The following is a 25,780-nucleotide window of genomic DNA, read 5'->3' as shown; positions in this document are numbered from 1 at the left end:
AGGGAAGGAGTGGCCAGTAGGTGTAATCTATTGTCTTACTGATTCCTTCTCCCTTCTGTTCCTTACTATAAAAGGCTCTTGCATACCTGGACACCACAAAATGGTGATTTGGCCCCTCTATCTCCTCACAGCTAGCTTTAGTAAATCCTTTCTTTTCACCAAAATATATGTCTTCCTTTGATTTGGTCAGCAGCAAGCAAATGAACCTAAGCATATGGACCTAAGTGGCTGGTAACAATTCTATGTTTAACTATTGAGGAATCAAAGAACTATTTTCCATAGTGTCTGCACAAGAAATATAAGAAGGTTCCAATTTTCTTACTTGCTTAAGGTTAATATTTACAATTGCAGGGTTAAAATGATGAATAAAATGGCATAATGAATAATGTCTAATGATAAGAGACTGCTTAAATAAATTAGATTATAACTATGATTATACAGTCATTAAAATAACATATTCAAAAATATTTATTAAAGATATAGGAAAAAGCTCGGAAGAGAATTCGAAGTTACGAAAGCAGGAGTAAAAACTACCATGTAGGGCCAGGGATTTAGCTTAGTGGCGCCGCGAGGTCCTGAGTTCGATCCCCAGTTCCACAAAAAAACAAGCTATCATTTATGGTCCCATTTCACAAATGAAGGACTGGAAGAAAATAAGGGAAATATGGAGAGTGAGTTTAGGATTAAATTTTATTTATCTTTTTTATACTTCCTATATTTTCTAAAATGAACATATAATATTTTAATGAATAAAAAATCATTTTTACAGAACAGTGAGCTGTGTTCTGCTAAACTATAAGGTTATAAGAATGGTTCATCTCCAGATTAACAGGCTATAATATATCTTTTCAGAAAAAGGGAAGGAGAGTATAGAGAAAAATGGCATGCCCATGGGTTAGGATAATATTTGGATTCAGAATTACACATCTCACCTCATTTTAAGCAAATCTGTCATATAAAATCATTGGGGAAATGTAGAATTATACAAACATGTGATATATCCTCTTTGTAGAAAACTTTAAAAATGAAAACTGAAGGAAACAAAAATCATTCATAATCCCATAACCTGTAGATAACAAACTACAGGTACTCTGGTATGTCTCCTTGCATATTTCTTTATATATTTTATTTTTAAAATATATAACTGAGATCACATTGCAAATGTATCATATCTCCTACTTTATGTCATTTAGCTTTCTAGAATGAACTTTTCCCATAGTCTACTGTATGAATGTCCCACAATTTATTTGACCACTCATCTATTGGTGGACTGATGGGTTCTAAATTTTCATTTTCAGAATAATCCCAAAGTAAACATTTCTACATCTAAATCTTTCAGCACCTCTCCAATTTCTTGGGACAGATTCTCTAGAACAGGAATCACCAGCATCAAAGGGTTTACATGTTTTAAGGCTTTTGATGAATCTTATTACACTGCCTTCCCAAAAGTTTGTTCCAATTTATATTACTACTAGTATAGCACCAAGCATTATCGGGTCCTTGCTCATTTCCTAGACTGAAAAATCATCCTGTTTTATTATTTATTTCTCTGATCATTAGTAAAAGTGAATCTTTTTTCATACTTACCAGACAATACTTCCTGTTTTATGAACTATCTATATACAAGAACACTACTGTTTTTTTTTTAAATCAGTATGTATGAGTTCTATATGTTTAAGAATATTAATACAGAGCCCGGCATGGTGGTGCACACTTGCCATCCCAGCACTTGGGAGGCTGAGGCAGGAGGATCACCACAAGTTCAAGGCCAGCCTGAGCTACATAGTAAGTTCAGGGCCAGCCTGAACTACAAAGCAAGACTGTCTCAAAAAAAAAAAAAACTAAAATAAAAAGAAAAGAAAAGAATATTAATACAGAGAGAGAATTCTTTATGAAACTTTCACTTTAGACTTTCTTCCTGGTCCATTTAAAATGAGTTGTGGAGCCAGGGATTTAGCTCAGTGGCAAAGCACCTGCCTGGTAAGCGCAAGGTCCTGAGTTTGATCCCCGGTATCAAAAAAAAAAAAATTAAAAATAAATAAATAAAATGAGTTGTGACTTACAAAATCCTATCTACATATCAATTTTTGCCATATAAAGCAAGATACATGTCCCCAAACTTTGACTAAGCAATTGGCTAGTAAGAGGAAAGCAAGGTCCTCAGACATGCTACATGATACATACACTGTCAGAATCATGTCCAGTGATATCAGCAATGTAACACAGGTACCTTTTAAAAAGCTCACTTACTACTGTTTCTGATTTTTCTCATGTTTCAGCATATAGTGGACAGAGCATAAAATCAAGCCACATATGTGCAGATGGAAACACAGACCCTGATATTATGAACACCTATACTAGCCATGCTTGTAGCAGCAGAAAGGAAGAAAAAATAAGGGTTCTGACATCTGAACTCTTCCAGCTTTATCTCAAGCTAATTACATAAATTTACACAGAGGTGCTTCATTATTTCATGTGTAAAATGGGGATAATATTGATTTCAGGATGTTGTTACAAGTCTTAAATGACAGAAAAGGAAAAGACTTAGTACAGTGTCTAGGGTGTAGGAGAAACTCAATAAATTTCAAAAACTCAATAAATTTCCTCTTAGGAACACTGCCAACATAGGCCTGCCTTCCTCAATACTGCCCTCCAGTGGATAAGGATACTCTTCCCCCCATGTAAGGTGAGCCTCACATGACGAAAATTTAGATTTCAAACACAGGTAAAGTTGATTTTCCCAGTTTACCAAAGAGGTTGGTTTTTTTTTTTCCATTTTAGATTAGATAACATTTAAATTATGATTTGATCCACACAAGTACAGCTGATCTGCCTTTGTTCAGGGATTTCTTTCCTGTCTAAATCTACCTAGTTTCCCATAAGAATCTATCTTCTCAGAGCTGGGGATTTAGCTCAGTAGCACCACACCTGCCTCACAAGCACAAGGTCCTGAGTTCAATCCCTGGTATGGGGGGGATCTATCTTCTCACCTCTATTGACTTTTCCCAAGAATTGCTGATCACCCTGACTACCTTTTCCCTAGGCAACAACCCCTTGGTTTTACTCACCCACACAGTTGTCACAGATGCTGCAATGGGAGGCCCGGGGAGGCCGGAAGATCTTACATGTATAACAGTATTTCAGTTTCACAATCTGGTTGTTTATCTGGAAATTCTTGATACGAGGGGGTGGTCGCTGGCCCTGGGGCACTGCACCATTGGTAGCTTCTGTAAATCATTAAAGACAGTTTAATTCACTGCTAGTCATTATTTAAGCCCCAAAGTCTCCAGTAGGGGTAGGGCTGGGAATGTAGTTCAGTGGTAGAGCACTTGCCTAGCATGCACAAGGCCCTGGGTTCAATGCCCAACACCAAAAAAATAATATAAAAAGCAATGCGGGTCATCAAAGGTTGCCTAGGCCTACTGTCTTCTCCAGGCAAGAATTTCTCGACTAGAATTTCAGCATCACATATTGTCTCTCCAAATTACTACTGACTGCTATGCAATTCTGTTATATACATGTGAAAAAGTGTTTCTTCGAGTTTTTTGTCTAGTTAGAAAGAAAAACATTCATAAAAGAAAAAAATACCAAATGAAAACATCTAACTTCACTAATCAGAAAAATAAAAATTAAAACAAAAAGACACCATTTCCACCTATTACGTTAACAAATATTAAAAAGAATAAAAATACCCAACGTAGACAAGGGTGGGAAAAGGTCACTCATTCTTTTCTACATACAGCAAAATTCAAACTTTAATGAACAATTCTGCAAGTTTTGACAAATGTGTTTAGACATGAAACCACTATCACAATCCAGATATAAACAGTTCCACGTAAAACACTCAGATTGAGTTCTAGTTTAGAGTTTATCTCTAAATTGTTCTTCTTGCTTTTTTGTATATGTGTAGTACTGGGGACTGAACCCAAGGCCTCCACACTGAGTAACGCTGCCAGTTCTTTTCATATTTTTTTCTTTTGAGACAGGGTTCTCACTAAGTTGCCAGGCTGGGCTCAAACTTGTGATCCTCCTGCCTCAGGCTCCCATACTGCTGGAATTTAAAAGAATTCTTACACCTTACCAGTCAACAATGTAGAAGCTACCACAATTTTAAATGTATATATTCTTTTTGTCTAGCAATTCTATACTGATAGGGACTTATCAAAATTACAAAGAAAAATATAGATGTTTATACAGGATATTTGTCACAGAGTCTCTTTTAACAACGAAAAGCTAAAAGTAACTTCAATGTCACAATAGGAAGTTGATTAAGTAAAATTATGATACATGCATAGAATGTAATATTATATGGGCATTTAAAATGATTTAGGCAAGTAAATGGTGACACAGGAAAATACAATATATTGCAAAATAAAAAGGTATGCTAAAAATCAATACGTGTAAGAGGTTCCTACCTAGCAAAAGTGAAGCATATGCATGAAAAAGACTGATGAATAAAAAATAAGAATGTATGTTTATTATTTAAAAAGTTAGAAAAGCTGGGCATGGTGATGTATGCCTGTAATCCCAGCACTTGGGAGGCAGAGGCAGGAAGATTCCAAGTTCAAGGCCAGCCTAGACTACATAGTGAGATCAAGGTCAGCCTGGACTATATAGTGAGACCCTGTCTCAAAAAAAAAAGTAGGAAAAAACATAAAATATAAATAGTGAAAGATAAAAATCACCAAGAATCTGTCAACTCAGAGATACTCATACATTTTTGGTATATATTCTTCTCCTCTTTTTTTTTTTTGGTACCAGGGATCGAACTTGGGTCCTTGTGCTTGCTTGCAAGGCAGGTGGCAGAACCACTGAGCTACCACTGGCTTCTTCTCCTCTTAATAGATAAACATTCATGATATTAAAAATTTGAAATCATAGAAATGCAATTTTGTACCATGAATTATTTACTTAACATTATACTGTGAACATTTACCCATGACTGGTAATTTTTTCTAAAATACCATTATTAGCAATATTCCATGATAGGCACATACTGTGATTTATTTAATCATCCTGTATCATTAGGTATTTAAATTATCTGGGGGGTTTTTTGCCAATTAAATGATGTTGCATGCAAAGATTTAAAACATAGACAAAAGCTTAAATCACTTTTGTAAACTCAATCTCAGTCCCCTCCTCCCTTCCCCAAAATATATTCATGTGTTAAAATTCATTTCTAAAACAGAAAGAAAAGCATGTTTAAGTCTGAGCAGTAATATATGAAGTTTCTAGCATTAAAATAGCTATATTCATATTAAAAACAAAAGAAAAATAAAAATAATACCTTAAAAATTGTACAGTAATTTATTTAAAATATCTGATTATTTCCTTTAGCTAAGCCCTTAGAGAACCATTATTAACTAGATCGAAGAGTATGAACCCTTACAGCCCATATCACTTATTGCCAAACTGCTTCTCAGACAGAGTGTATGAATTCACATGCCTGCCCATCCACAGCACATGAGAGTGCCTGTCTCACTGCACCCTCACCACGCAGTATAATTCCAAAAAAGAATGTTTTTCAATTCACTTTGACTATAAAAATATCTGCCATATGGAACATTTTTCCTTTTTTTGCAGAGTGGGGTAGGTGCTGTGAAATCAAACAATAACAGTGTGTCACAAGTCTTAAAAGCATGGGATAGCTATTCACTAAGGGTGATACACAAGTAAGTAAGCACCAGCATGCTACCTTAATATTCCTCTGCATATGCTTTACAAGAGGGCACCTGGGAGACAAAGTTCAGGGTTCACTCTCCCTCGGAGGTGCTTTGAGGCAAAGGAATCACACTCCCCATCCCTCCTCCACAGCTGAAAATCAGCTGAAAAAAACTTGCTAATGTAAATAAATGTATTAACTCAAGAATGCACTCTTCTAATAAGAGAAACATGCAAAACATAGAGGTCACAACATGACAACTTACGTATGGGCCCCTCATCCAGTGATGGGGCAGAGAAGAGCTAACCTTGGTGACAGCCTGCTGTGAAATGTAAGAGACAAGTCAAGGTACTGTCTCGACCCTCCATATGTGAATGGAAAGGGAACTCTAAAAGAATAACCCAGATGAAGGAAAAATAGCACTCACAACTCTCTCTCACTATCTTAATCTTAACTGTTCCCAGTTCTAGTCCCAGGTCTCCCCAGAACTCCAGTTGTGCCAACATACCTTCACCCCTGCTTTCTTCCCACTATTCTCGCCCTCACCCCACTCCTATATAGTTCTAGCTCACATGTACACCAAGCAGTTTCTCCTGAGCTCAACTGAAACAAGCTAGAATTTTTTCAAAATGAAATCCACCACCAAGAAGTTAGGAGGAAACACGGCTAAAATAAACAAAAGAAATACAAAAGCCTAGAAGTCTTCAAAGCAGCCTGAAAGAACTAAAGGTTAGCCACAGATTGGCACTCTGCTGGCATAGCTTCTCAGCCTTACAAATCTTGGGTCCCTTTTTATTTTCTACACTATCTGGCTTGGATGCCAGCTAAAGCTACTGGGGTACCATACTGGAGAACCATTTAGATAGGCACTATTGTCATCTGCTGGAGTCCCACTCCCTCTTAGTACTTGCAACATAGACTTCTTTCCCACTGTGAGCTCCCAGTATATACCTTCTCTAGACCTGGGGTGTTCTGCTTCAATTCATAAAGTCACCTTGGCTTCTGGTGGCATAACAATTTCCATTTCTGCCCCAAAGATTCTTACCCTGCGCTGTAGACTGCACAGTACTGAACCTCCAATTGCTTCCTTTACCCTTCCTAGAATTTCTATGGCTCCTTGCACCATAGCTGCCCTTCTCACCTTGCATATTTCCCTAAAGCAGGAATTCTTGGTCTGGGGGGGCCCATGAATGTGCTTCAAAAAATCTATGGATCCCTAAAATTATACCCAAAATTGTATGTATGTGTATGGGTATAAAAATAGAGTCCACCAAAAAATGTATACATACTTCAGTAAAAGAAAAATAATATGATGTTTTTTCAACAGATGTGTTACCCTTGTATAGAGGACCCTAAAGGATGTATCTCAGAAAACCCACTACACTGCTGGCCCTTAGAGAAGAAATCAAAAATGCATTTGCAGCAATCTCAATGACCAAGGTTACCCAAGGAGCAGTTCACCATACTAATAATATGTCTAGAAGCTACTTGCCACTACTTTGAGCACCCCTTGTAAGTATAGAGTGCAAAGATAACTTGTATTAATCTTGTGGTGTCTCAATAAGTTTAGTATTAAAATATTTATACAAGTTTTTCTTTTCCTAAGGTATATATACATTTTTTGGTAGATTCTATATTTTGGGGTAAGTTTAGTTTTTGTCAAAAAACAAATGTGTTGGTGATCCACTCAAAAACAAACCTCTCATTGAGACAATGTAGCCAGACCTTGGTAGCAAATCTGTCCTGTAATGCAACTGAACACAGGGAAAAATAAAGCATATGACTTTAGAATCTTGTTATACCTGCCTTAATCAAATTCACAGTATGGTCCTAATCTCAGATTCAGGATCTCAGAGAGAAAAGGCTAGACCAGTAGATTGTGAATCTGCAACTGCTATTATGATTCCATTCCCTTATTGAAAAGGACTGCCCATGGCATGGTAGTTCACCAGCTGGTTGGGAGACTCACCTATCTCCATTTCTATGAAAGCTGCTTCATCTGGCAGAGCCCGAGGAATCACTCCAGGGTCACTGAAACTGGTCCTCAACAGCGTGGCCATGGAGAAAAGGAAGAGCATAGCAGCAAACACTGGGATGGCAGGAGACAACTGAACAGCCAGGTAGCGACACCTTCAAAAAGCAAGCAATTCATCATTTAATTATACCAGTGGTGGTGAACCTATGGCATGCATGTTATTTTTCTTTTAAGACAAAAGATGTTAATGTATGAGTTGTTTTCTCTAAGTTAAAACCTCAGTATTCAGTTTTAATTGCAGTGCTGGCACTTTACGATAAATAAGTGGGTTTTGGGTTGCAGTTTGGGCACTTGTCTCTAAAAGGTTTGCCATCACTAAATTATACCTAACCTGTATTGATCTCCAATTGTTACAAGTATCTCAATCTGGTTCCACAATAAACTCAGCAGTACCCTAAGAGCAGGAACCATGTTACTTACCTTTCTTGAATTACCCTAAACATCTAACACATGGTTTTTTACATAGTGTGAGTTCAACAAATAATCGATTGATGCCACCTATAACATACAAAGACAGTCTCAAGGGACCTCCCTTATTCTTCCTATCAGCCTGCTGGGAGCCACATTTCTTCTGCTTTAGGAAAGACTTACATCTGCTATGCTAAGAACCAGGAAGCAACTGAGCCTAGATTTACAAGCACCACAGGTTGATCTCACTTTAGGACTAACCAGAGCTTTTCATACCCACTCATCTGGCTGAGCTTGATGAAGACAGAGAGGAAAAAAAAAAGAGGACCAATCAGGAAACAGGCTCAGTATCAGACAGAGGGTATTTCCAATGAAAAACCTTAGTGCTGCTGAATGACTCTGCAATATCCATTCCTCTTCTCTCCCCAATTAGCTCAACTAGCAGGTGACTAATAATCATCAGCAAGGGAATAAGAAAACTGTATCCTTAGCCAGGTGTGGTGGCACATGCCTGTCATCCCAGCACTTGGAAGGCAGAGGCAGGAGAATGGCCACAAACTCAAGGCCAACCTGGGTTACACATTGAGTTCAAAGGCAGCCTGGACTACATAGAGACCATGTTTCAAAAAAACACAAAAAAATTATATCCCATTTGTAACATCATGTTCACTCTCCTCTTTCCTCATAATGTACCTCTTCTTCTCTGTATATCCCAACTGTACTCATCTTTCAGGTCCTGGCGACATCACTGTTATCTCTGCAACTATAATTTACACAGTGTTCACCATATGCCAGGCACTGTACTAAACTCTTTAAATAAATTTTCTCATACAATTCTCACACTAAATCTATGAGGTAGCTTCCCTTACACTAATTTGACAGATGAACAATCTGGGACTTAGAGAAGTCTTACTTTCTCCAAAAGACCTATGCTAAGCTACACTAATCTCTCCCTTCTCTACTTCCACAGCCCTGTATTATTTCGTAGCTGTTTCTTAGTAGGTTGACTGAATCTCCTTCAAATGGATTTCACAAGAGAAAGAAACTACTTTTCAGTGCTGTGCCTGCCTGGCAAGCACAAGGCCCTGAGTTCAATTCCCAGTACCATAGAAAAGGGGGGGTGAGCAGGGATGTAGTTCAGCGGCACAACGCCTGCCTGCCTGGCAAGCATGAGGCCCTGAGTTCAATTCTCATTACAAAAAAAAAAGAGAGAGAGAGGGAGAGAGAGCGAAACTAGTGTTATTGGACCAGGAACTATTTAGTTTAAATTAAGGCTACCAGCTCCTAGTTGGGTGACTTATTTAACTTCAGCCTCTTTATGTGTAAAATAAGAATAATATATAACAGTACTTTGTGGGGTCATTGTGTGAATAAAATGCACTAACATTAAGTGCTTAGATCAGCATCTGACACATAGTAAATGGTAAATAAACGTCAGCTATTAACATGATCGTGATTCCATACTTCCCAACCCTTAATACAAGTAAAAGAAGAAACTATCAACAAATACTTGTTGATCTGAGCTGAATGTCAAACCAAGTCAATGGGAAAGTATGATGAGATTTATCACTGACCTATTTTTATGCTCCTCCACTCCAGGCACATTTCTCCTTCAAAACGGGAATCTTCACTGGAGGCAGATTATAAGTGGATGAGCAAGAAGCACAGGGAGAGCGGAGAAAGTAAGCTAAGGAGAAAGCTTGCCTTATCAGCACAAGGAGTAAGCAAGTTGCAGCCCATTTGGGGAAAACATTTAACTCCAGATTGTATGCTCACTGCAGTTTCAGAACAACCCCTGTGAGAGCCTCTCTTCCCTCCCTGTCACACACAGAACTGCGGGGTGCAAACCAACTGTTACATTAAGCTAAGAGGTCTGTGATGTAGGTAAACTTACGTATTGAACCTAAAAGATGATCTTCATGCCTCTTTGTTTGCTTGGTGGTTTTTAACATAATTTGGGGACTTAACTTGCTTTCTGATTTACATCCTTCTCCCAAAAGCCAAGGATAGGGGAAAAAGGATCTGGCAGCTGAGTTCAGGGTAATTAAGGTTCATGCACATCACTAGCTTGCGGATTACCCTCCTTTCTGCTGTGCCCCTTCATGTGAACACATAATCAAAAAGTAAATGCAAAAATGAATACCACTGCCACTTACCCGGAACCCTAAGGACACAGGAAAAGCATGAGGCTTTGTTTCACGAACAAGCCAAGTGAAATCATCACACTAACAGAAAACAATCATCTTCCTAGTCATTGGCTATCCCTAAGATCACTGTTGAAACAAAGAAGTAATATCCGGGACTCAAACTGCTCTGACTATATAGTCTCCAATCAAAAGCCTTAAAAATATCAGAACTATATGATTAGCCATCAAAGGGAGTTTATTTCTTTGTACTAAAGTGAAAAGATATAGTGTGAGAACCACAACCAAAAAAATTCAAAATTAATGCTGCTCCCCCACCCACACAGAAGGACCTGAACTTAACCAAGTCCAGTTCCAACACTTGCTGCAGACCAGACAATGGGCAACTTAGATTTGAATTATACTATACCAGCAAGGATAAAGGTCTCTGTAATCGCCACACAGACTATCTCCTGCACCTGCTAAAACAATCCACTCTGTATGTCAACAAGTACACAACAGGCCCATTGTATTTTTCTCCAGAGATGAGGCTACTGGCAGCCAGCTGTCTCTAGTGAGTGGGTGTGGTTGGGAGGGCAGATGTGGGACCAGCAAGCCTTTCTACTCCAAGTAAAAGGCAACTTCAAGAGCCAGCAGCTAAGACTACTGCGAACTACAATTCATAGTGTCTGTATTTAAAAGTTGATTTTTTTTTTGGTACCGGGGATCGAACTCGGGTCCTTCTGCTTGCAAGGCAGGCAGCAGAACCACTGAGCTAAATCCTCGGCTCCAAAAGTTGATTTTTAAAAATACTCCCCAAGCCAGGAGTAGGAGCATGTGGCTATAGGCCTAGCTACCCTGGAGGCTAAGGCAGGAGAATCACTTGAGCCCAGGAGTTTGGGGTTGGCTTAGGCAACATATCAAGATCCCATCTCAAAAAAAAAAAAAAAATACTCCTCTAGGGTGGCAGCATGGGGGTATGTCGGTCAAAGGACACAAAATTTCAGTAAGGAAGAATAAGTTCAACAAATCCACTGCACATCATAGGGACTATAGTTAATAACAATGTATTGTACACTTGAAAATTGCTGAGAGTAGATTTTAAATATTCTCAGCATAAGAAAATATTCTCACCACAAAAAAGATAAATATGTGAGATAACATACATGCTAAATAGCACAATATATACATGTATCTAAACATCATTTTGCCTATCATAAATACAATTTGTATTTGTCAATTTAAACCCCCCCCCGGGTTACTCCAATAATTGTAGTAATCTGGACATCTGTCTCTGACAGGAATAAGATATGTGAAGATTTGGTGGGATTTCCAAAAGTGAGGGTGCCCTCAAACATCACTAATTTGTCTTAGAGAAAGACTGGATCTGTCATCCATGAACATAAGCTAATTGTTTTGAAACACCCTAGTACTTTCCATCTATATCATTCCTCAGAATAATGATATCCATACACTTCTAGAAATAGAACTCCCCTTTGTCTTCCAAGTACCAAGAGGCCTTCCTCTTTCCAGGGGTTTAGAAGTCCCTGAAATTTCATGAATGCAACCATGTTCCTACTAAGTCTGCATTTCTGCCACCTAAAGAGAAATGATCATTTTAAGCCATCCACTACCACCTTCTTGACTGGCCTTAGGTTTCCATAGCTGGCAAGAGGACAGAGCTCTCATATGTCCCTATGGGCTACATGGTGGTACTAATATTGGCAACCAGCAGTTCCAGGCTGGGCTAGTGTACCATGTCTCATTCATACTTTGTCCCAGCATGCTAGTTCATTGAAGGGATGATGATAATGATACAGACTTCAATTCACACGAAGAAAAAACTCAAAAGAGACTCCCAAATGAACTTATAAATCGACCTGACTCCATGGTAGGACTATGCCTCACAGACTGGCAGCTTGGATTGATAATCTACATTTCTTTGCTTCTAATTCTCCCTAACAGCTTTCTTGCTATGTTTTCCATGTTTTGTTTGTCCTTTTATCGGTGTACTCAATCACCCAACAAGTATTTATTAGTCTAGTGAAGAACAAGAGAAATAGGAGTTAATTTTATTGGGGAAAACATAACTAACATGAAACAGTTAAAGAGTAAGATAAGACCAATAACCAAGTGTTAGAATGGTGATTCTGACTTGAAGAACTAGAAGTTGTCAGAAAACAGTTTTCTTGGGGAGCTGGTAGCTGCTTGGAACTACTCCAAAAACAGCTATTAGGACGGCTTTAAGGAAGAGCTGTGCTTGAAACAGCAGGAAGGGTCCAGGAGCAGAGCCCATGGTTCCCTTTGGTCTAACAGGATAGGAATAAGCCTTTGCTAAGTACCTTCTCGTACGGATGGCTATCTTCTTACTACCACCTGCTATGCTCTGAGTGTTTGTGTCCCCAGAAAACTCACGTTGAAACTCAAACCCCAATGACAGTATTTGGGGTGAGGCCTTTGATAGATAATTACATCACCTAAGGCTCCACTATCATGAATGGGACTAGTGTCCTTTATAAAAGAGACCCTGGATAGTTCCTCTTCCCTTTCTGTGATGTAAGGACACAGAAAGAAGACAACCATCTATGAACCAGAAGTGGTCCCTCACCAGACACTGAATCTGCCAGTGCTTTGATCTAGGACTCTGCAGCCTCCAGAACTGTGACAAATTTCCATTATTTACAAAGCATGCAGTATATGGTAGTTTGTGATAACAGCCCAAAACAAACTAAGACTCTACCTCTAGAACACAATAAACATGTAGAACCACCTATAAGACAGTTTCAAGGTTCTTCTTATGATACTCAGAAACTGCTGGGAAGGAAAAGGTTTCCTTTAACACTAAAAGCATAATTTAAAATCATCTGCCAGATACACTGTTCTGTCAAGGCCACAGGAAAATGCATAACCATTTTTGGTTCTAGTAGCAATGGGAAAAATTAATTGAACAGGGGCACTTTCACTTCTCAGGTGATAAGCCATCCTCTCACAGAGGAGGTTCAAAGTCTATATCCAAACAAATCTACTCAGGAGTTGCCAAATTTCAGGCATAATAACAGATTTCAATTATAGTATACTCCTGCTTAAGAATTTAGAACAGTTCCCTGTTCCCAACTATATTAAGACCCAAACTCCACAAGCCAGTGTTCCAAGACCTTCCATTAACTGGTCTTATCTGATCATCATTGTAAGGCTCCTGTCTTCTCATTTCTCCATTCCAGAAACATCCGACTAATTACCCTGAATTAGCTAGCTTCTTGTTACTGCAAGATGCATACGGTGCCTCCTCTGTTCTTAAACACAATACCACCTCTGGCATCTCTAAGGAGGAAGATTTAGGAGATCTCTTTGCCCCCTCAATAAACATCGCAACTAATGTCAGCACACTGGGGAACATCTCTGTTCTTTGTGCTTGCCTTTCCCAAAATAGAGCGACACTATACTCAATTATTAAGACTCATTCTCAAAAGATGGAAGACTGACACTGAAACTCTTACTATAAAAGGTAGTAGAGGCTGAAAATATACACAGAATGTCAAAACTATAAAGAACTGTTAAAGGAAAGCAACTGGCTCAGGACACATAACCTCACCCTTCTTCAGAGAACATGCTTTATCAGGAGTTAAGTTTAGCTAAGTTCTGTAACAGATTGATGTCAAAGAGGCCACTACATCTTTCTAAAAGTATCATTTGGTTGGCCAAGTCACAGACAGAATCCTAGGCTTGATAAAGCACAAAACTGACCTCTGCTGAGTAATTTTCCAGGGAATGTTCTTGTGGTTATAGATCATGATACAGTTACCTATTCCTCTTTCCAGTCTCACCCAAGAATACTCTCTTCAGGAACCTGGACCTTGTCATTATAGGCACTAGTATTTTATTATGTCAAAGTTTGGCTTTGGTCTACATAGTCCTGCATTTCCTCAAACCTGCACTGTCTGATCTGCTTTTTCTATTGCATCTGTTTCCAAGGACAAGGTACCCCTCTCATCAGCATCATCCACTGAATGACAAGGTGGGGGCACACATTACTCTAGTTTTCTCCAAGCCACTGTTACCCTGGCAATAGGGTCTAGAAGTGGCCACAGAGGTGATGATCCTTCATTGATTCACAAAGCTCCTTATATTGTAAGTTCTCATTTAGAGATGAGCCACCTTGCTCTTGCTACCAGAATGTCATGCCACAGTATGGTCACTTATCCACATGCCTTTGTTTTTCAGGAGCATGAGCTTGGGAGACTTAATAACCTATGTAATACATACACTCACTAGCAAAAAACCCAGAATATGCTGGTCTCTCTAGCATTTGGCACTATGCACAGCTTTAGTAACCTGAATGTCTTCAGAATTCCACAGCCAAAAGGCAACAGCAAAATAAAAAGTAGTGTCCTACAGAGCCAATAGCTGGCCAACTGATCTTGAAGTAACATCACTTCTGTGGGCCTGATTTCCTCACCCACAGGAAGATGGACTCTCCTAAGCCCTGTCCAATTCTACCATCCCATGAGTCCATGAGTCAAACTATTAAATCTTAAATATTGAGGGGGAGGGGTGTGGTTCAGTGGTAGAGGCCTTACCTAGCATTCACGAGGCCTTGGGTTCCATCCCCAACACCGCAAAAATCATTTTTAAGTGCACCCAGAATGTATTCATTCAATATTACTGACCACATACTCTATGTAAAGTTTGGGGGAGAGCAATGCAGGGACTACAGAGATGTAGAAGATAATCCCTGACCCTAAAAGAGCTCCCTCTAGCGGTGAGGGGTAAGAGAAAAGTGTAATCATCTAAAATTCAGAAATATAAAAAATGCTACATGATTCTTTGTTACAATGAGTGGTATGTACAATTAAAAGAACTTGAAAGAGAGGTAGAATCTGAATGGACTAGGAGAAGTGGGACAATTACCAAGCAGTGCTACAAAGCTTTTTTTGGTTCATCTAATTCAATGACTCCTCTGACAATATATGTACATCAAAATCACCTGAAGATGGGCATGGTGACACATGCCTGTAATCCCAGCACTCTGAGAGGCTAAGGCTGAAGCCTGCAAGTTCAAGTTCAGCCTGGGCAACTTAATGAGACCCTGTCTCAAAATAAAAAATGAAAAAAAAGGGTAGGGGGATGTAGCTCAGTGTGAAGGCCCAGGTTCAATCCCCAGTACTGTCAAAAAAAAGCAACCATAGGGCCAAGTCTGATAGCAACTGGTGTGACAGCACCTTGATACGATTCCTTCCATATACAGTACAGTAAAAGCATTAACACTGATCATAGCAACAAGCTGCTTGTATTTCAGCAGTCAAGAGTCATGTCATTCTTGACACAAGAAAAGCCTGGGGAAACCGACCTCACTAGAAGTCTGGCCACAAATTTAAAAGAGAAAGCTAGGAAGCCAATTCCAGAAGACAGTGCACTTGGTCCTTTCCCCAAGCACCAAGCTTGAGGAGGGTGAGTTTGACCAAATAACACAATAGTCTTTTAGTAGCTAGACAGCTCACAGGTTGTGTCATTCTACTATAGTGCCCTAACGCTCTAGGCTAAACTGATAGCTACATGTTCACCACACAAGCTGGACAGGGTTTAAGCAGAAAAAATTGAAAATGGTTCCTATGCTCAAAGCTGAAACTAGCATACACACACACATTTCCTAAATATCTTACCCTCAGAATTAATTAGAAAATCCTTTTTCTTTAAGCATTACACAACTTTCACTCTGCTTCTGATTTTAAATACATCTCCCATGAATACAATTACATTTAAATACAGCTACCTACTGGTAGTCTATTCTCTCCTTTTGTGTGTATTTGAATCTTCCAGACAGACTCAGAGTTGCAAGAGGTTTAGTGATTATGTAGCTCTGTGACAGCTGCCCTGAGGGATGGCCACCCAGCTTCTTCAGAAACACTTCTAACAATACAGAGCTCACTAGCTCCCCGGAGAACAACCTTTTTCTGTTTTGTGTTCAACCTACTGTCAATTCACTAAAAATCATAGATCTCTCCTTTGAAAAATCAAGATTCATAAAGGCAAAATCTAAAAATACAAGGCTTTCTACTGGCATTACTAACACTGCATGTTTTTCATTAAGGGCACCCACATGCCTGCCCAGATTTCTCAAGCCATCTGGCTGACCCAGAGCTATGCCACAGGCATCCGTAAAGCAACACACACTGGTTCCTAAGCACCTGCTTCAAGCAGGACCCTGTCACTAAAGCAGATCGAGATGTGTCTCAAGATTGGGCTATCTAAGCCAGGCATGGTAGCACATTCCTGTAATCCCAGCACTCAGAAGACTGAGGCAGGAGGAGGACTGCTGCTAGTTCGAGGCAAGCTTGGGCTACATAGTGAGTTCAAGGCCAGCCTGGACTACATAGTGAGACCCTGTCTCACAAAACCCAAAAAAAAAAAAAGTTGCACCATCTTCCCACAAGGCAAAAATGCAGCAGCCAGAAGATCTGGAGTCTATATTCCTTGACAATTTAACCCTACCTGCCTTGACTAATTTACTGATGTCTCATTAGGTTGTCATACTAACAATAGAGCCCATATTCTGCCCCTCAAGCCCTACTCTCCACTATGAAGCTGGTAGCAAATTACAGACTCCAAAGAAAAAGGCCAACCAGACAGAGATTTAATTCCTCAGAGGCATGCTGGTGTACCTTATACAGCCTGTCACTGGCCAAGCACAAGGCAGCCACCACCTAGAATATCCATGTATCTGTATAGGACAGAGATACACACAAACACAAAAACACACACACACTCTCTCTCTCTCTCACACACACACACACACACTCACACAGATTCAGCCATTCTCAGTAAAAAGGGTCTATCACCAGAGTTCTCTCCTTTTTGCTCAGATTTATACTTCCCCATTCCACTCCTCAACTAACCTATTTACTTCTCTTCTTCCTCTCTCCACCCTAACTTCAAAATATTTGTTCTTTCACACAGACAATTGTAACTAAAGGCAGTTTTACAAACAACCTCACCTTTTGTATCTACAGGCAAAACACAAGAGATAAGTTGGAGTAGGGAGTCATCTTGGAAAAAAACTCAGCCTAACTCTAACAAATAGTAACTTGACTAATTATAAATTTCATCTCATGGGCAGTTTTCTTCAGGGGCCTTAGTGAAACAGACCCAAGTCAGAATCTCTCACTGACTCCCAGATACAAAAAGGGCCAAACAGCAATAACTCCAAATTCCAAGTTGCCCTGGCCAGTCAAACCAGAGGTTTCCTGGGCCCAAAGTTACTAACTCACTGACAGCCTGGAAACAAATTTCATTTCTGTCAGGAATGATTCCAATCATAAAAATTTAACCACAGAGGTAGGATTAATAAAAAGAGTGAAAGAGAGAATGACAGTAGAGTTCAGCATTGCCCTTCCAACAAGATGGCAGGAATAAAGCAAAGAAAACTTGGGAAACAGGGTGAGGAAAAGAGAAACAAATTGTTTTGTGTTATGCATATGCCTGCCTGATTGCACATGCTCATGCATACAAGTGCACACACACTCAGCCATGAAACTCATATGGAAAAGCACCTAAGAAGCCTTCAGCAACCTGCTCGACTTCACCAAATACTTCACAAAGTCAGCAATAATAGCAGGAGCAATAGCAAAAAGACCTTTAACAAAGAGCTCCTCTGACCTTACTCAGCCAGCCCTGTTATAAACTGCACTCCCCTCTTTCCCCTGCTGTTACTCGAGCCAGCTGCAACCATCAAAAAGTCTGGCAAAGCAGCCTGAAAATCACTCTGGATGCATTGGGAAAGTCTGCAGCCCTTATAATACAAAAAATGAGCCCCAAGGGACTGGAGTCCATTTTAATTACCCATAAAGCGAGGCAAAAGAGCCCCTTCATGCCTCCTCTGGCCATGCCCCAGCATGAAAGCTCCATTTCCAGGTCACCAATGTACCTGAACCATGACAGGCTCACATCAGGCGTGGCTCTCAGTGTATACATACACCTCTTATAGTAATCTCAAAACAATTAGCATTGTTCCCATCCCTAGAGTGTAGAGCATTCTCAGCACACCTAGTAGTCATGCCACAGTGCCCTAGAATTCAACTGGCCACCTCCCTAGAGCAGTGACCTACGCAGACTTCAAACAGTGGCTCCAGTATTAGGTATTACATAATAGAAAAAAATAACATCAAGGTTGGCATTAGGCATACACAGAATAGAGAGTTATTTACATTGAACAACTTTGTCTGGGCCTTTTTTTTTTTTTTGGTACCAGGGATCAAACTCAGAACCTTGCGCTTGCTTTCGAGGCAGGTGGCAGAACCACTGAGCTTAATTCCCAGCCCTACAATGAACAACTTTGACGAAAGAAATGAACTCACTTTTTTTTTGGTACCAGGGATCAATTGAACTCAGCACCTTGCGCTTGTGAGGCAGGTGGCAGTACCACTGGGCTAAATTCCCAGCTCAACTCACTTTTTTTTTTTTTTTGGTACCGGAGATCAAACTCAGGTCCTTGCGCTTGCGAGGCAAGCAGCAGAACCACTGAGCTAAATCCCTGGCCCCCCAACTCACTTTTTAAAAGCACCTATGTGCTGTGCCCCCGGCTCATTTGTGGTACAGCTGAGGCTAGAATCAATATGCAGATTCCCAGTTCACTTGGCTTTTCAACTTCACAGCTAGCTGGGAGCTTGAGCCTAAGGATATAGACCCAGAATAACAGACTGGGCTTTGATGAACGGTACCCCTAAACTTGGGAAGGGTACAGAGGAGGCAGTTTGTCACTAAGCGCCTGTCATTGCAAGGGGGAGGTGAGTAATTCAGATAAACTCCCTTATTTCCCAAGTTTGTCAGGGTAAGCCCAAATCAGCACCATAAAATTGGTATCAAAATCTCTGTCTTTGTCAGAAGTACATACTCTGCTGTAACCACAAAACAATGAACTCAGTTGATATTATCTATAGACATTGTTCAAGAGGACTGTAAAATCATCCAAGGACTGGCCACAAATTCCCCAAGAAAGAAGGTTCTTTCCCCTGACCCAAAGTAACCATAATCCAGCAACTCTATTCATAATCAGAAAAACTTACTCGAAGGCGAAGAAGAGTGTACATGTCCCCAGGATGAGGAAGAGGGTCAAGTAGAAGATGCCCTTTTGTCGAGCCATCATGACGCGGCCATCACAGCAGAAGGTGTTCCTGCCTGGGAGTTTCTCCCATTTCCTTGTTACCTTCTTTCTCACCACCATCACAGACATGATTGGAATTCCAGGTCCAAAACAGGCTTTGTGATTACAAGAGTGAAGAAATGGAGGCTGAGCCCGGGTTCAAAGTTACGTTGCCTGCTATTGCTGCTGCTGGGTCAAGCATCATCAAAAGTCCAATTTCTAGTCCTAAGAGAAAGCACAAAAAGGGAAAAAATGAGACAAAAAGATGCAGTTCAGACCTCCTTTGCCAGAGGCAGAAAGATGAACATTGCTTGAAGGAGTGGAGATGGGGAAGTGGGAAAAGTTTATTTCCAGTCTGTCCTCTAAAAGGAGAAATAATTAAAAGTTCTCCAAAAAAGGAGGAAGCTAGTATTTCTTAAATTCTATGGTTCCAAACTAATACTGATAATTTGAAAACCACGGAACCTTGAAACAAGAAGGGATTTTAGAGTGACTATCCCAATTACTTTGTCAATGAATAAACTGAGGACCAGAGAGAGAAAATAACTTCTCCAGGATACACAGAAGCAAGGCTGACACAAGAAAACGCGCCTGCTGACTTCCATTTCAGGGCACTTTCCACTCATACCACAACATTCTCTAATCTTCATTAAGAGGGCTCTAAAAATAATAGTGGAGTTTCTGTCCTTAAGGAGCTGTTCCCTCCCCTCCTCCACTTCTTTACCTTCAATGGGCCACTCAAATATGAATCACACCAAGGAACGAGTCACCCCTGGCAGGATTAGAGTTCTGGACACTATACATCTCCGCATCCTATTTACACTCAACATATTTTCCCTAATCAAACCGTCTACAACTTCCTGAGCCTGGGAAACGAAACAATCTTGCTGGTCTAGCCCAACATTTGTAGGAATCAATGAAACCACATCGGGGACCTGTGTAGGTGAAAGGCTCACTCAAGCAGGAAACATTCTAGAATGGTTGGTGATAGATAATGGGTGGGTGGGGGGTGGGAGTGGGGTGCAGCAGCTAAGATAAGTCACCAGGGTGTTTTCTGGGACATTTCATAAGTACCATCTCTACTGGGCATCCTGAATTCCCAGGCCTATCCTTTCTCAGCCACTGCCGCCCTTCTCTCAGGTGTGGGGCTGTGGCCTTTATTTACCGACACCACATGCCCCGGGCGGAAGGAAGCTAGCAGCCCGACTGACTGCAAGAAAAACACCCAACTGGAGATCATTCCCGGGCAGGAAAGAGCAAAGGTCCAAAAGGGGACTCTGAGCAGGCGGGGGGGGGGGGGGGGGGTGGTTAATGAAGCTTTGGGGAAGGGGAGGGAGCGCCAGAGGTGCAGAAAACACTTCCTTTGTGTAAAACTAACCTGGGAAACAATCTCCTCCTCAAAAAACCGGCCCAGCGGGAGAAGAGACCAGGAAGGGGAACCCGGCCTGGGAAAACAAAGATCACCATCTGTCCAGCAGCGGAGACCCGCCCCCCCGGCCAGGTGCCCCAGGCCTGAGCCCCTTGCGGGGCGGCGGGCGCGGCCTCCGGAGACGCCCAGCCTCCGCCAAGCCGCGGACCACCGCCCCGTGCAGGTTGGGACGCGCGCCACATCCACACGCACAAGCACCCACACGCTCGTACACGCTCACACACGCCCCGCCACGTGTAGTCACCCGGGCCTGGGGCTCGGCAGCTGGACTTGAGAAGGGTGGAGCCAACACGCCCGAGTCCCCGGGCGGCTGAGGGGAGGCAGCCCACCTCACAGCCAAGCCGAGACCCCCGCCCCCATCCCTTGTTACCTGAACAAGGGAGACCGAACTCGGCCCGCTCCTGAGGGCAGGAAGTGGACCGTCCCAGGGGACAACGTCGGCTGCCAAAGGAGGCAGCGACTTCTCCCCAGCCGGGAGGCTGCCTTCTCCTGACAAGGGGCCCCCACGGTCGCCCTAAACCAGCTGTGGCAAACGCCCACCGCTGGCCGAATGGAACGCTCCTCACGTCACCAGGTCGCTCCAGTAGTTGCTCTCCCCCTATTGGCTAAACAGCCACAGAGCCTCCGCCCCTACCGCCCTTTCCCCGAACTGTCATTGGCCATTCTGAACGCCACTCGATGATGCCTCCGCCCACTCCCCCACCCATCTCCCTGCTACATGCCCACCTGCCAAGCAGCTGCCAGCCTGTCTTTTGGGTCTGAGAACTAGTATGTGAAGTCTTGCCTTTTATTAATATAGGTACCCAAAGACGGAGGCGAAAGGCAGTGCCTATGCAACAAGGAGAGACGGAAGACAGCCTCCCCTCACATACTGTGCACACATGGTGAGATGCTGAAGCAGCACTAGCTCACACATCCGGATGCTCACCCAGAACTAGGTCCGCCCTGGGCCTTTCTAATCCTATTTACATTAAAATCAACGATAACTCAGGCTTTTACTCTTTATTGGCATAAGGACAAGTCCTCTGCCTCGAAGTCCCATTCAGTAGTGAGGGACCCCCAACTCTGTATCAGTCACCCTACCCTGCAACTCTTAGGCTTTAAGAATAAAACAAACATAATAAAGGAAATTGAAAGGGACACAGAGTCATTTTACAGTATTAAAAACAAGACATCAAAAAAAATTAAAAAAAAAAAAAGACATCGACATTAAGGGAGTTAGAGAAACTCCATAAATTCTTCCAGATAGACAATGAAATAAAGATTGCCACAAAGGTTGTTAATTTCTATTAGATTTGGAAAAATTATAGTAATTAAAGGGAGATCCAAGGCAGAAGTTCTGTCCACCAATCAGACTGATTGTTTTTTTCCTTCTGCCACCTCTCTCTGGAGTTACTGCAACCATGAGCCACTGCTACCAACCCTAGGGAGTCACATCATTTTGGAGTCTGAGTTTGGAGTCCGGAAAACAGTTAAGAACCATGGTACTATATTACAGGGTGAAGGCACTAAGTGTGGTTCCACCAGGATGGCTCTTGCCTTCCAACTGTGAAAGGAAATACAAGATTGAAGGTCGCCTCTCCTTACCTGTTGTACTTTTGGGAGAGAGTGCCTGCATTACCAGTGTAGGTTTTCCTGAGCTTGCAAAAGTTTCTCTAAGGTGAAGATTTCTGTGATTAGTACAGAAGAGACTGCCAAAGCTCTCTTTGAGGATATCTTTTGTTAGTTTTAATGAAGGACCACATACATGGTCAAGAACTATTTCTCCTCTACAGTATTTGGGTCCCACACAATATATAACCAAAAAGCCAAATAACAATAACTGTATTTGACAGTGTCATGGAACCTTTCAAGCAAAAATTTGAAAGAATTTAAAACTCACTAGCTAATTCTCTTATAAGAGATGTGTTATAATTAATTTGTAGAGAAAAGTATGGATAAAGCTTCTATTGTTCCTGAGCACTCGTGCTGATTATAATCATTGCTTTATTCCTTATGAAACAAGTGATCAGTATTATTGTCTCCAATTCCATCCCCATTGAATTCTGGAGGGTGCTGGTCTTGCAAGCACTGGGTATGGAAGAGAAAGGAACTTCCCTTAGCCCCATCAGCTCTCTGGATTCCAAGCCTGTGTATATCAGATGCCTTTCAAAATAGCATGATCAGCCCAGCTGCCATCCTTCTGACTGTGGAGCAGTCAAAAATAAGCCTCCATGGGACCCAAACATATTTTGTCCATAGCTCAGGTGCAGGTGAAGCCTGGGAAGTCCTGTTGATGTGTCATAGCGATGCATTCTTGAGCAGTGCCCCTCCCTGCTCTGGGTCACATTCCCTCCGGGATTAAATGGCTATGTAAGTCAGGCTTATTTTATTACAATTTGTTATTAATTGTGCTCACTTCTAAGAGAAAACTAAGGAAATTTTATGTGGACAAACATTCCATAGCAAGCACTTCCTTCAGTATAATTACATCATTTTATGTTGTCCTTAAAATCTTATTAGACACACACAATTGAATTGTGACTATAAAACTGAGATTGTTTTTCTTTTCTTTTCTCTTTTCAACAAACTTCCCATTGTATGGACCCAAATCAATGTGTGTGTGTGTGTGTGTGTGTGTGTTTCTTTTGTTTTGTTTACTGTTCCAAGAATTGAACCCAGGGCCTTCACATTGAGCTACATCCCCAATTCTTCTTTTAACTTTTTATTTTGACACAGGGTATCATTAAGTCACTAACATGCCCAGGCTGGACTGGAACTTATGATTCTCCTGCCTCAGCCTCCCGAAGTGCTGGTATTACAGGCGTGCACTATCACACACAATAGTGTCGGCTTTTTTGAAGGGTAGTCATAAGTCATGTGATGAGCACTAGAAATACCACTAGAATCAAAGTGTAGCCTTCCATTTTATGAGATAGCTCTTGGAGTAGTGGCATACTTTCTGGTGTGCTTGTTTAAAAATCTGTCTTCATATTTATGATGTGTGGGGTGTGTGTGTGTATGTGTGTCTACGTATACCGTGCTATTGAAGGGCCCCGGATCTGGAGTGCCACCACAAGGTAGGAACTTGCCTATTGGTATTGCTCCAGAGACCATGTAATACCACAGCCAACAACAGACATAAAATCAGTTCCCACTCTGTATTCAAGCTGACAATAGTTACTACTTTGTTCTCTCTTTTCCTCAACTCTTCCATGTACCCTGCTCCCTTCCCACCCCACCTACCTGACTTGTACTCCTTTCCCTACTTTGCAACTATAAATAAAGTATATATTTGTAGAATGAACAGATGAGTAAAAAAGCAGAACCACAGAATTCTTGACCCACACGTGGCCAGATAGTATTCTTCAGCAACAACTGTTTCTCTGAGGCCTGGGCTACCATTGCTAACACCGGTAAGATGGTATGTAGCACAGAAAGAGCAAAAGTCCTATAACCAGACAGACCTAGGTTCAAATCATGGCTCTGCTACTTAATACTTCATGTAATCTTTAGCAAGTAATTTATTCTTTCTGAGCCTATTTTCTCATCTGTAAAATAGAGTGGAACCAGACAGCCCTCTGTTATCAACCAACTGCAGGTTGAAAATATTCAAGGAAGAAATTGCACCTGTACTAGAAATATATAGACTATTCTTTTCTTACCATCATTCTCCAAATCAATATAACTATTGACATCGCATTTACATTGTATTGGGAATTGTAAATCATCTAGAGGTGATTTAAAGTATATGGGAAGGGCCGGGGATTTAGTTCAGTGGTGCTGCTGCCTGCCTCACAAGCACAAGGTCCTCAGTTTGATCCCTGGTACCAATAAATAAATAAACAAACAAATAAATAAAGTATATGGAAAGGTGTGAATAGATTACGTTCAAATGCTATGCCATTTTATATAAAGGATTTGAGCACGCATGGCCTGTTGTCTCCAAGGGGGTTCTGGATCCAATCTCCTGCAAATATTGAGGGCCAACTATATCTACTTCATAGAGTTATAGAGGACATTAGAGGTAATATGTGCTAAATGGCTGCCAATCAGGAAGAACATAATCAATGTGGAATGTTACAATAGCAACACCTCCCTTCTTCAGCCACACTGCTGACCAGGAATAGAGAGGTGAGAATGAGACCCATTCTTCACTTTGTAGAGCCCATGTCATCCATGTGCCACTATGTTTTCTTACCATCTAGATTCATCGCTGAATTTAACACTTATCTTACTGGCTTCTTGGTTTCTCCATCCCTCACCACACCCCCGATGGGGAAAATCTTGGGTGGTAATCTTGTTCTAAGCAAATAGCTCTTCTTTTGCACTATCTTCTCAAGTGAACCTTGAATACTGCTGTCACATTATGTTTCAGCATGTGAGAGATAAATAGAACCATTTTTATGAAGCACCTCCTGTGTTCACAACACTACACTAGGGTTGTTGGCTCCTCTCTGGACTAAGCAGCATATTTAAGAAATCCTAGATTGAAAGTCCAGTGCACAGAAAGCAAATAAACTGCCCAGATTGGTAGGAAAAGTGTTCATCACAATACAACTGACCCTCTGCTTCAGGTGTCAGAATCCAAGCCCCTGTTTCTGCCTCCGATGCCTGGCTGTTCCTACTGGTTCTCAATTTGATTTCACCTCTGGACTGTGGATTTCTGACTTCATCTGGAATGGTTTTAGGTGTTAAGCTTGAACCTTTAACACTAACCCTAAGGCCACTCTCTCAGTAAACAAGAATAGCAGCAATAAATGACATCACTTCTTGAGGACCTCCTTCTGAGTCAGGAATTGTTCTAGGTGCTTTTGACAGGTAGGATTCCCAGATTATAGACTAAACTTGATGTCCGAGTAGAGCATCTGATACTGACTTGGCACATCCCTAGTCTCTGACTCAGCCCAGCCCTCTCATTCCAGAAGCTGACCTCAAAAGATCCTGTAGCCCAGAAATATAAACCAGTTTATCAGCCAATCATCAAGTATGTATTAGGCACTCACGG

The 25,780-nt window shown here is 41.2% G+C and overlaps 1 protein-coding gene across 3 annotated transcripts in view; it reads right to left on the bottom strand.

Annotated features, from left to right (window-relative positions):
- The window catches only part of Zdhhc9 (zDHHC palmitoyltransferase 9), a 33,392-nt gene extending 12,017 nt beyond the window's left edge, over nucleotides 1-21,375 (bottom strand). For 2 of the 3 annotated variants that reach the window (XM_004860042.3, XM_087199844.1), the window contains exons 1-4: nucleotides 21,164-21,375; nucleotides 19,288-19,589; nucleotides 7,632-7,792; nucleotides 3,069-3,227 (exon numbers count right to left, since the gene is read on the bottom strand). In XM_004860042.3, the coding sequence (XP_004860099.1) occupies nucleotides 3,069-3,227; nucleotides 7,632-7,792; nucleotides 19,288-19,454 (487 nt within the window). In that variant the 5' untranslated portion in view covers nucleotides 19,455-19,589; nucleotides 21,164-21,375. Of the gene's footprint in view, nucleotides 1-3,068; nucleotides 3,228-7,631; nucleotides 7,793-19,287; nucleotides 19,590-20,742; nucleotides 20,810-21,163 lie in introns of all 3 variants that reach the window. The other variant, XM_004860043.3, reaches the window with a different exon arrangement.
- Nucleotides 21,376-25,780: the final 4,405 nt, after the last annotated feature.

This window comes from Heterocephalus glaber, unplaced genomic scaffold (assembly GCF_053883595.1).
Source record: "Heterocephalus glaber isolate CG9 unplaced genomic scaffold, H.glaber_assembly_v1.0 deba00001729, whole genome shotgun sequence".
In the NCBI taxonomy this organism is placed as follows: domain Eukaryota; kingdom Metazoa; phylum Chordata; class Mammalia; order Rodentia; family Bathyergidae; genus Heterocephalus; species Heterocephalus glaber.
This window is presented reverse-complemented; position numbering and strand designations above follow the sequence as displayed.